This window comes from Stegodyphus dumicola, chromosome 11 (genome assembly GCF_044657685.1).
Source record: "Stegodyphus dumicola isolate Sdum_Otavi_A_Nest chromosome 11, ASM4465768v1".
Taxonomy (NCBI): domain Eukaryota; kingdom Metazoa; phylum Arthropoda; class Arachnida; order Araneae; family Eresidae; genus Stegodyphus; species Stegodyphus dumicola.
In genome coordinates this window covers 71,908,086-71,920,429 of record NC_140778.1, presented here as the reverse complement: position 1 = coordinate 71,920,429, position 12,344 = coordinate 71,908,086, and the positions used below count along the sequence as shown (strand labels likewise).

At 32.4% G+C, this 12,344-nt stretch overlaps 1 protein-coding gene across 2 annotated transcripts in view; it reads left to right on the top strand.

Annotated features, from left to right (window-relative positions):
• Positions 1–12,344, top strand: part of DNAlig4 (DNA ligase 4) — a 69,025-nt gene that overhangs the window by 13,123 nt on the left and 43,558 nt on the right. For both annotated transcript variants that reach the window (XM_035368774.2, XM_085826837.1), the window contains exons 5-7: positions 3,374–3,506; positions 5,387–5,562; positions 12,129–12,233. In XM_035368774.2, the coding sequence (XP_035224665.1) occupies positions 3,374–3,506; positions 5,387–5,562; positions 12,129–12,233 (414 nt within the window). The remainder of the gene's footprint in view (positions 1–3,373; positions 3,507–5,386; positions 5,563–12,128; positions 12,234–12,344) is intronic.

The window sequence follows — 12,344 nt, the reverse complement described above, 5'->3', positions numbered from 1 at the left end:
CCTACATTGCAGTAAGAATATATATTAATATTGATATTAGTATTACTAATATTTAATACGATATTTTGATTTCTGCTTCCTGTATCCTGAATCTTGCTTGTTATTATTGTTGTTCATTACTACTCCCTAGGTCTTAAGTCATTTAATGCTGTATGTGTCAACTGTTACAGCAAATCGTTGCCATCGTCACTGTTGTCATTGTATTCATCACCATTCTGTCTGTTGATTTTTCCGCTAAATCCTATGTGATATATCTGACTTCGAATCTAAAATTTTCTGAAGAACACAAAAACCTTGTCTAAAACTTAAAGGTTTATTCAACTGCAACTTCAAAAATGATGTAAACTTAACATCATAAACGAAAACTTAACATCTTAGGTGGAAAACATTCAAAGTGCTTTAAAGTAACAGCTATGCCAGCACGGTGAAGAACACTTTCTTTTAAAGGACAAAATCCATCTAGCCCTTTTGGCATATATCTCCATTCGCTGGATTCAGACTTCCGCTCCTACGTGTTTTGGACTTAAACAGCCGGACTGGAACTGGAATAGGACTGGATCAGGACCGGAACAGGACTGGAACCGGAATCTATCATCCCCTGGCTTCTACCCCGGGCAGGTCTATTCTGGCTCGAACTAAAATGAACTGCGGTGCCACTAAGGAAAGCACCTCCTTTTATTGATGGCGGTTGCCGTTACTACAGGCGATTATGCAAATATTTAACACTGTCTGTCTCCCCTTGTACAGTGAACTTCAGTGCAATCTTGAGCATTAAATATTCCCATTTGCTTGAAGTTCTTCTATAACTGCTTCATCAGTCACAGCTCATGCACCCAAAATTCAAGAGTAAATTAATTAGTAAGACAAAAACAATCACTATGTGAATAAATTCATTTTAAGACTTAGGGAATCTTGCTTTCTGAATGCCTTTAGAAAGACAAAAATTATGTGAGAATAAAATATTATCAGAACCTTGTCTAAGCTAAGGGGGAAAATATGCAAGTAAATATGGTAATTATTTTATCTGATTCATGTTATCAAGCATTTGTGATTGCCAGATATAAAAATATTAATTAGTTATTCTTTACTGTATAGCTTTCTATGTACAGAGCTGGTAATAGCTATCCTGTTACAACAGCCACATTTATGCTGTTTCTTAATAATTGACATGGCACAGCTTTGAATTTCCTTACTAAAGTTGCATAAAGAAAATATGTATATTAACTTGTATGAGACAGGAATTTACAAGTCATGTTAGTAGACTTATCCATAATTTCTTAAATGATATGCTAGATCAGTAGCTGAATCATTTGCATTGAAATAGTTACAAATGCATCTGAACATTAGCTAAAATTTTGTTGCTAAAAATAGATCCATTGTGATGTGAAAAAAAAATTTAAACTGATAATAAAACAAAAGCTGTTTACTCTATGAATTAAATATATATTTCAGTCATTTTAATTAATTACTTTAAGTATTTTGGAGTTCCTCAAATGCTAGTTTCTACTTAACTGCAAAGCCTGAACCATAATTAACTTCTGTTCCAAATTAAAACTTTTGTTCAATAATCTATAACAAAGTAGCTCTTAAAATCCAAAATTCATATGCAATTCTTTGGCAGATGATAGTGCAGTATTTAATGGTTTGTTTGCCATGTAAAGAGATATAATTTCATAGTAGACCTACTATATAAGAATTCTAATTTTATAGTTTAAAACATGATTTTTCTATTATCAAATACATTTTTCTAGTGCTGTGTCACTGTGGCTAGTATGATCTGTTGCCACTCCAGTAAGAGCATGAGCTAGAAAAAACACATCCATGAGAGCTGACCTGGTAACATACATGGTTCTAGAAGCTTTGTATCTTCTCATAGCTTTTGTATCTTGTTTTTGAAGTTGCACATTTACTTTGATTGCTCTCTTGAGTTTTTGTTATTTTGTTGTTGTTGTTATTGTTTTCAACCCGCCTGGTGTAGGTAAGTTCAAATGACCATGCCACAAAAGAGAATTACAAACAGAATCCTACTCGGTCTTCATTTGTGCTGAGGAAATGTCCATAGACCAGCAATTCTCAACTGGTGGTACTCAAGAGAAAAATAGGTGGTACACAAAGAACAAAATATTTTTCACTATTAAATTCAGGAATCTCGTGAAGAAAAAGAACAGTTGACAGAAATTTCCTGTGATCGAACTCTAACTGAAGATTTCAAAAATAACACAGTTGTTAACTTTTGGCTGAACCCAAAAAAAAAAAAAAAAAAAAAAAAAAAAAAAAAAATTTAAAAGCATTTTTAATAAGGCTATTAAACTTTTATTGCCGTCTTGCACAACCTGTTTGTGAACAAGGATTTTCTTCCATGTTGTATTTGAAAAATAAATGCAGAACAAAATTAAAAGTGGATTCTAATTTATGGTTAAAACTAATCAAACTAAAACCAGATAAAATGAAATTGATCTCTCTTAAACACATACAAATTTCACACTAAATTTTAGAATTAAAGTATTATAACTTAAATTTTGCTAATTAAAATGGCAACCAATTTTTAATCTAATATTTTTTGTGTGCATATTTAATGCAAATATTCAATAGGTTGTGCAAATGGCAAATATATATATTTTTTAAGTATTTCTATTGAGAAAAGTCACCATCTAAACGAAAGGTAAGGTCATCTAAGGTTGAGAACCACTGCCATAGACTATATGAAGTGTGTGCTTTCTGATTTCTTAAATATGTTAAAAAAAATAAAATGTGCTAATTGCACCCATCTGCTCTAGTTTTTAAATAAATCATATCTAAATTTCATTCATTTGTGTTTAGGGTTGTACTAACTATGGTCAAACAGAATTCTTAAAAAGAGGGGGGGGGGATTTAAAGAGTTTTATAAACTTTTTATTATTACTTTTCAAAATCACTTATCCAGTAGGTATCTGGATAGAAAAACATATACCTCAGAGATTATCTAAAAATTCTTCAGTGTTTCTACTTGTTATGCATACATCTTGATTGCTTCCTGATGTTCTCTTTTCTTTAAAAACTAAAAGCATTAAAAAATTCCTTCCCACTATCACATACGCTCTTAGTTCATAAATATGTGAGACTGGACTGCATAGGCATGTTTATGCTCATAATCCAGCTATCTGTAATATTTTTTCTTAAAAGGTTCATTTCAGATAAACAGTTCATAAATTCTATATCATCTTATAAACCTTTGTGTTCCAATGTGATTGAACAAAATAAAACTGCCGGAAGTAATTGTTAACCACAAAGGATTAAATCGTTCTTATTGTGTTTAAGCAAATAACTGAAGAATATATGTGCAAGATACAATTTTTATCATTATCATAATTGTATTTTTTAACATATGTTTTAGGAAGCTGGTGATTTTGCAAGTGTTGCTTATTTTGTTCTTAAAAACAGAAGTCCAGAGAAAGGAACTTTGACAATCCATGACATCAATTATTATCTTGATAGTATAGCATCAAATAGTGCTGCCAAGATGAAAGGTTTGTTATTCTATCTGTTTTGCAGCATAAATTGTCTTCAATTTTTGTATTGTTCTCATTAGATATGTGGTAGAGATTAAATTTATTCTGATTTTTTTAACTGCTACTTAAAAGAACAAACATGCTTTTAGGTATTCTTTATACCTTTGATCACTGTATGAACTAAAAGAAAATTCTATGTGAACAGTCTGAGTTTATTCCAAAATGGTAAAGAAATCTAGAAAAAAATTTTCAATAATAATTAACTTTAAGAATAAAGAGTTGTTAAAGTTTAATGAACTTCTTTTCCAGTCATCTTGTTTCACCAGTTGAAAAAATCTCTTCCTGTAAGTGATGGTCTTCCATTGTTACATAAGCTAAGGATACTTTTGTATGGTACTAAAAAAGGATTTTTCACACTTTAACCTTTTTATATTGAAATAATGCCATATGCATTAGTTTATGTAATTTAGTGGTATACCTACAGTGGCTGGCCATTAAAATTGCAACACCATAAAGGAAAGCAATTACACAAAAAAAAAAAAAAATTGTACATAAAGACATAAAGTTGTTAAATTTGTAAGCAGTTTTGGGGTTCACAGGGGTGCAAAATTAGTAGAAACAGCTGCCACCCTTGGTATCTAAAAACGACCCCTACCTGGTTAGGCACCAGAGTCAAGCTGGGCTTGGATGACAGAAACGGGCAACTCATTCCATGCTGCTTCAAGTCTCTGCCACACTTCATCAACTGTATTAGCTGGAGAAGGGTGGGCCAGTCTCTCAGCAACCCATGACAAGATGTTTTCAGTGGTAATAAAACGGGAGACTATGCAGGCCAGGGCAGCAATCAAATACCACATGTATCGAGGAAGGTCAGAACATGATGTGCAATAAATGGTCTTGCATTATCTTGTTGGAAGATGGTGTTTGGCAGGTCTCGAAGATACGGCACAACCACTGGACGTAAGATGTCAGAAATGTACCTATCTGCATTCAAAGTACCGTCGATCCGAACTAGAGATGTGTGTCGTGCTCCTGATAGCTGCCTAAACCATTATACCAGGTGAAGGGCCCCTATGCTGATACTGAATGTAAGTAGGCAATGTGCAGTCTCCTCGGAGCCTCCAGATGCATATACAGCCATCAGAATACTGTACGAAGAACCTGGACTCATCTGAAAAGACAACATTGTGCCACTCCTGTATCCAGCTTTGTCATACGGCATATCAGAGTCACTGTCTCTCTCTATGCTACATTGTCAAGGGAAGGCAAAGTAATGGTGATCGTGTGTCCGTGCAGCTGCAAACATTGATGCACCGTGCGAGCGGATACTGGGCATGCTGCAAACATGCCCATTTCTTGACTAATGGTCCATGATGTGGTTGTACGGTTTTGCAGCTCTGACTTCACAATATGTCTGCCCTCTCGGTTAATAGTCATGGAAGGGCATTGAGATCCTGCATGAAATTCAGTATGACCCTCAGCAACCCAGTTATGCCATATATTCGCTTCACAGTGGTTGGATGTCGACCAGTGTGACTGGTGATATCACAGAACGATAACCTACACTTTCGATAGAAACAATCCTGCCTCTATCGAATTCCGACACTTGCTGGTAAGAATATCTTCTTATTCGAGACATAATACGATATTCTGAGCAAACTCCGACTTTACAAAGTCTATAAAAATTATTCAGTTTTAATAGTATTCTAAAGGTATACTTGTTTAAAATCTTCTTGTTATACTTGTTTTTATACTTGTTTAAAATCTTCATTATTTTTTTATATTGTATTTAGTTCGAATAAAATTCGATTCTCTCTGTGTAAGGCCTTTAAATTTCTGGTGTTTTGCTTTTACTTTGTTGTCAATTCAGGTTTATAGTACAGTAGTTTATTTTTCAGATGAAATGAAAGGCGATCTTCTGCATCTTTTGAGAAACACATCTGCTATTGAACAGAAGTGGCTAATAAGAATAATACTAAAAGATATGAAATTAGGAATAAGTGAAAATAGTGTTTTGAATGCATTTCATCCTGATGCCAAAGATTTGTACAATGTTACTAACAGTTTAGAAAAGGTATACATATCAAATTTTGTCGTTTCTAATTGCTAATGGCTATAGTAAGTAATATGTTAATATTCTAAACCTTCTCTAAGATGATTACTGATAGTTCCTGAAGATTTTGCTCTTCTACTCAGAAAAGTCATCTTCTAAGATGACTTCCAATAATCATGATTATCTATTTGCTATTCAAGGATTTTCAGAGTCTCAGAAAGGAGAGATTTCTAAAGAAAATTCCAGTATATCAGTATTTGTGATCTTTTTTGTGTGTGTGTCTCTTCGTTTTTTTCGTATGATGGAATTTAAATTCTTTTGGGGATTTATTAACTTGCTTACCCTTTCTGTTTTTACTTACTATTAGAACTATTTAGGAGTATTTCAAAATTTTGTATCTGTCAAAATTTAGATTCTCGAGTTAAATCAAATTCTTATTGCACATTCATATGCTATATGGAATCCTTATTTTTATTCCCATTTCATTTTATTTTCGTTGCTGTAAATTTAATTCCTTATTAATTCATAAGAACTTTTCCATTCTTAGTCTATCAGTTATTTTTACATTTAACTGCAGGATTTAAAGAAAATGTGAAAGGTTTCAGATTTTAAATTACATCCAAAGGGGCATTTTATAACATTCTGTGTGTTACATTTATTTATTAAATATCATGTTCTTCACACCTAAACCATAAAATTCAGTTCAAGTGGAATATTGCAAAATAATTTTAAAGTGAGCATACCTTTAGAATTTCCGATACACAGTCTCACGCACTGGAGATAAAAATGTTTTTTCTGTATAATGTTGCCATTACTCGCTTTGAAATCCTTGAGTTTGTTAATCAGAAATTCATTTAAGTTTTACAAAATATGAAATCGATAACAAAACAAATTCCAAATTTGGGCTTCCAGATCCCCATATTCGCAGTAGGATTACACCATTCAAAATTTGATGGCTCTAGGTACCGTTGTTTTATCACAATGCAAGAAACATACATTTATGCAGATTCTTCATTATTTAATTTCTTCAAATATAATACAGGGCAATAATATTTGGTGGCAACAGTTTGAAAAGTGATACAGCTTTTTAAAGATTTCAACACAAAATGCCAAAACGTAAACAATAGTCCTTCAGGATCAATGCCACTTTGAACTAACAATTAAAGTTAATTTGTGACATTTGGTTTAACTTCTTTTGTTTCATTTCATAGTTTATTAAAACTGTTCTATTCATAGAATTTCATATTAATCATAAGATAAGCAGTGATTGATATAATCAAAAACTAATGAAATATTTTGAATATAGAAAATACTTTTAAGTGTAAAAGAAAGGGAAAAATTGTATAAATTATTAAATTGTAAATTTTGTTTAAAAATTTAAAAAACACTCGCTGCTTGTTAAAATATTCACCCGGTGATGTCTATCTACTTTTTTTAGTCTTTTGTCAATTATTTACTTCTGTAAATTATATCAACTTTCTAATTAATACTAATATCTTATTTCTTTCCATCAACTTCTTTTGTGACAGACCATATCATCGACAACATTTAGTCAAGTTTTTAAATTTAATGAATTTTGAGAGATGTTTAAATCTAAGATTAATTATCTAAGATTTTCAAAATTTAAACTGCAAAATTGCAATTATATATTAACACGTATGATTACAGCCAGACAAGCCAGAAATTTAAATTTAGGAATTTAATGAGTATATTGTGTGAATTTAAAGTATATTGTGTCACAAATGATCTGATGAAATAAATTACCTATGTTGAGATTTTTCTTCATGATCTGAAAAATATGGTTGTGTTTAGAGATAATTGTTTGTAAGAAGTAATCCCCATGAGAGGGTTAACTGTGTTTTATGAAGTACTTTTGTGAGTGGTAGAATGTTAATCAAGATTTGAATTATGTAAATGCTAATACATCTTGCATTTAGCCAGGTGTAAAAATTGATGCTGTGGTTGATCACTGGATCTCCTGGTTTTTAATTTTTAGGCTTTACTGGGGAAAATGTTTTCTAACAATAAATGATATTAAGCTTAAATTATGAAAATTCCATTCCCTCACAGGTACTGATTTTTTTTCCTTATTAAATTCTATTTCATCTGAATTGTCTTGATCTGCTATAGATATCTTTAGAATTTTTTATGAAGAATCAACTGATATTTAAACGATTAATATTTCTATTTAATTTTATTTTACATCAATATGTGATGCAACATTAAATTTATCCACATGATAATATATGCATTAATTATTCGTTTTATTATAATTATATTTAAAAGTTATAAGATTCCAACCTAAATTTACAGCTATGTTTGTGGAACCTTGAGAACTGGTAAGCAAATAATCGCTTAAGCTCAGGAAACAGAAACGTAAACTCAAGAAGGGTTAATTACCCTTTATTGCTCAAAATTGGATTAATTACCCTTTGTTTGTTAACAGATGGCCCTTTCTCAGGATGTACAGAAAAGCCTCCATTTGGGCTTGAACTCAAATAATTAGAAATCAAACTTAACTAATGCTTGGCTAAAAAGATATAGCCAAAGGTATCAAAAATTCTACTGGAGTTGGCCCCTAATATTAACTAAACGGCAAAGCTAACAAGAGCCTGAAAATACGGCTGAGCATAGTAATAGTTTAGAGAGGGTGTAGCCAAAAGGCGAACACTCGCTAGTCAGAATCTCTGGCTCTCTAATGAAATTGGTGGAATTTTGACTTGAGTACTGCTCTTCCTTCATTTGCACTGAACCACGATTCTAAAAACACACTCAGGTAGGAAATTTGTAAGCTGAAATTAGAAGTGATAGGAAAGTAGCTTTAACGAAAGATGACTGTTGAAAACTTAAGATAAACCTTACAAAGTATTTCGTTAAATAAAGCTGGATAAAGTGAGAAAACTAAGAAAGAGTGCAGTTTTCTCTGTTGATTTGAAGTCCCTTCAGAATGCAGCTCTCTTCCTCATCCCTGCTACTATTCCAGTAAAAGAAAATCTATGTGTGCAACACTCCACTTCAAATAAATATATCTTGACACTTCGCAAACATTCCTTGCTGCCTCCACAACCACTCATTGGTGGAATTTTAGTCGCGGCTAATCTCAACTATAGTTACTTAGGGAAGGTGAAATGCAAAGCTACTAAATAAGTAGTGTCATCTGATGAATTTACATGTGTTTAATGTAAATGAGTAATTATTTAAATATTGGACATACAAAATTGGACTCATCACCTAATTGCCTCATGTATTTTGCTCAATTTTTTGCTGCAGTAATCCAAGTTACATCCTTCTGGTTACTTCTGGAAATCATATGCCCAGCACTTTCTCTAGATACCATGCCAAAACCTGGATGCCTGCTTCCCTTTGCAGAATCGTACTCCTAGACTGACCAGATCACTTTTTTACAATGCAGTGATAAATGTGCCTCTGGTTTTCTTTTTCACATTCTTTTATGACACTAACTGAAGAATTGTGAACTCATCAAGCCTCTTCATGGGATCAGCTGAGACAAATGAAAAGAGCTCCTAAGGATTTAGCAGCTTAATGCCAGTTTTAATAGAAAGACCCATCAATCAATGTGTTATTAAGGTAGAATACAAGAATCTCATATAGTATGGAGAAAAATGCTTTTAGCACATGCTTCCTTATTTTGGTCTAAAGGGGCAATTTGCCCAGAAGGACTGTTGATTTTGCTTTGGCGATTTACTACAAACGTTGATTCACTTTTAAAATTTTCGCCACCACATATTACAGCCCTGTGTTATATTTAAAGAAATTAAATACAGTACGGCTCCAATTATCTGAACTCCGACTATCCAAATCGCTTTCAGAATTTAAGAAAAAAATTAAGACGGAAACGTTTCAATGTTCACCATGGCTTCTAAAAGAAAACGTGTTGTTTTATCATTAGCAGATAAACTAAAAATTATTGAGCAATCAGATAAAAAAATTACTGGTAAACAGTTGGCCGAGATGTACAATATTGGACAATCAATGATTTCAGACATTAAAAGGAGCAAATGGTGTGTGATTTGTCAGACCCTGGGTTTCAAATTGTAAATGATGATAAATTCATTGAAAGTGTGAGAGGAGAAAGTGTCGAGGAAGATGATGACTTAATCTCAAGCGGTTGCGCAACTTGGCTGCCCAAAAATAGGTGAAGACAGTCAAACAGCTTACTTTCACCCAGATGTTTAGCAAGCAATGACTTTCAGCACTAGTAACTACTTTACAGTATGCTATATAACACGTATGTAAAAGTGTTGCCTTTTCATTTTAATTAATTAAAATCTTTTTTTCTGTAATACAGTCAAAAGTCATTAATTTGGACACCCATAATCCGGAATGATCTATAATCCGGACCTCAAAGCTAAAAACTTTCTGCACATGTGCCGCGTTAGCACATGCACACAGGCGTTTTATGCGTGCGTGAAAGACCTTGACTACTGCGCATATGCATGTGCGCAAGTGCAGAATACGTTTTCGCCTGCGCGTTTAATGTATAACGGACCGTGTAAGCTAAAATTATCTAATTATCTATTTCAATTAATTTTAATGATTGCGTTGTTCCTTAATCTTCGAATTGGATCCCGCTTATTATTTTTTGCAGACTGTAAGAGCAATTTTATAAAAGTAAACTTGAAATTTCAATTATGTCAAATAGAATTTCTGGTGCTGGAACTTCCAAAGGATCTACAAAACGAAAGTATGTTTCGATGTCCAACAAACAAAAAGTGGAATTGCTCCAAAAAATGGATAAAGAGATGAAGAATGTGACTGAGAGGTTAGTGAAAACGAAAAAATTTCGATTGACAAGTTAGTTGGTATTCTCGGCACAGCAATTAACGGGACTTGAACAGCGGAACTTTGTAACTGAACAAGAAATTATGTCTGTTTATAGAATTAAAGAGAAAGTATTATCACGTAAAACGAAGCAACTTAAACAACTTACATTGAAAGAAATGTTTAATAAAGTAAACAAATAAATATTAAGCTTTTTTTTTTGGTAAATTTTGATACCCTTTAGATCATAATTGTTCTTTATTTCATAAATTACGGTTTCATATTTTTAATTTTAGAATTTCTGCATGCCATCTTACGAGATTTAAACTGATGATCTATAATCCGGAATCGCCGAAGTCCCGACGAGTCCGGATTAACGACTTTTGACTGTAGTAGTTTTTTTTCCCATTTCCAACATACAGTATATACAGTAATTAATTAAAGTGTACGTAGACCCTTTCTTAAGGAAAAATCCAATTATCCAAATTTTTGATTATCGAAATGAAGTCCGGTCCCAATTGATTCGGATAACTGGAGTTCTACTGTAATCAAGAATTTGCATAAATATATGTATGTTTCTTGCATTGTGATAAAACAACAGTACCTACAGCCATCAAATTTTGAATAACGTACGTTTCCACCCGAATATGGGCATCTCGAAGCCCAAATTTGGAATTTGTTTTATTATCTATTTCATATTTTGTCAAACATTTTAATTTTTGATTAACAAACTCGATGGTTTCAAAGCAAGGAAGGAGAACACTGTACGGGGGAAAAAAATTATCTCCAGTGCGCATGACTGTGTATCGGAAATTCTAAAGACATGCTCATTTTAAAATTGTTTTTGATATTGCTGTTGAACTGAGTTTTATGGTTTAAGTGTGAAGAACACGGTATTTAATAAGTAAATGTAACACACAAAATGTTAAAGTAATGCCCCTTTGGACATAATGTAAAATCTGAAAGCATTCTAATTTTTATTTATTTTTTTCTTTAATGTATATTACCTTTTCCTAGAGTATGTAAAAAAAAAAATTTCTAGTGTTCTGGAAGACTAGATATTGGAAAACTGGATTTCTGACTCTGTACTGTACTGTTTGCTGTTTTAAATTTATTTTATATTTCAGTCTTATATTCCAAACATTTACAGAAACTGTTTGTAGGATAGTTCTATTCAAAATGTAAAAAAATATTACCTAATTATCTTCAGTCCAGTGTAGGTATCCATTGGAATATCTACACTTGGTCCAGAATTCCAGACTTTCCTGGAGGCCTTGGTGGAATGCTTTTTTTGGTATATTTCTTAGACCAGTTGTCACATCATTTCGATTAGCTTAAATAGTCTGAGAAAATTGACTTCATAGAACCATCTTGATGGAAAACCATTGAATGAACCATCTTGGAGAAAGAGAAGGTTCAAAGCATTGAGTAATCTGGCAAGTAAGAGCTTGTTATGTGAGAGGAATTTGTTTCTAATTTAAAAAAAAAAAAAAAAAAAAAACACAGTCTTTTTTACTCAAAATGCAACATCACACTCAAAAGTTAAAAAATGCTTCAACTGTGCTGGCCAGATGGTATCACTTCATGCATTTGTTCTGTAGGAAGTAATTTAACATCCTATAACAGCCAAACTCAAATACATAGGAACTATGAAACTGTATGTTTTAGATATCTATTTTGCTTTTTAAAAATTATTAAAATTGAGTACTGCTAAGTAATAATTTACAACTTTTTTTCTGCTAACATTTTAGATTTTAACTATGATGTGCTGTTTAAACCTGTGTTATAGTACTGGTGTTTTACAGGTATGTACTAGTCTAAGAGATCCTTCTGTACGACTTCATGAAATAGAAATTAGCCTCTTCTCTCCATTCCGACCAATGTTAGCTGAAATAGCACTGCCAAATCAAGTGAGCACTTTTTAATATGTTGATAGTCCTATAGAGAAATTTGTGATTTATGAATGTAAAATGTGTATGATAAAATCCTTGGCTGGTTTTATTTTGATTTAATCATACTTA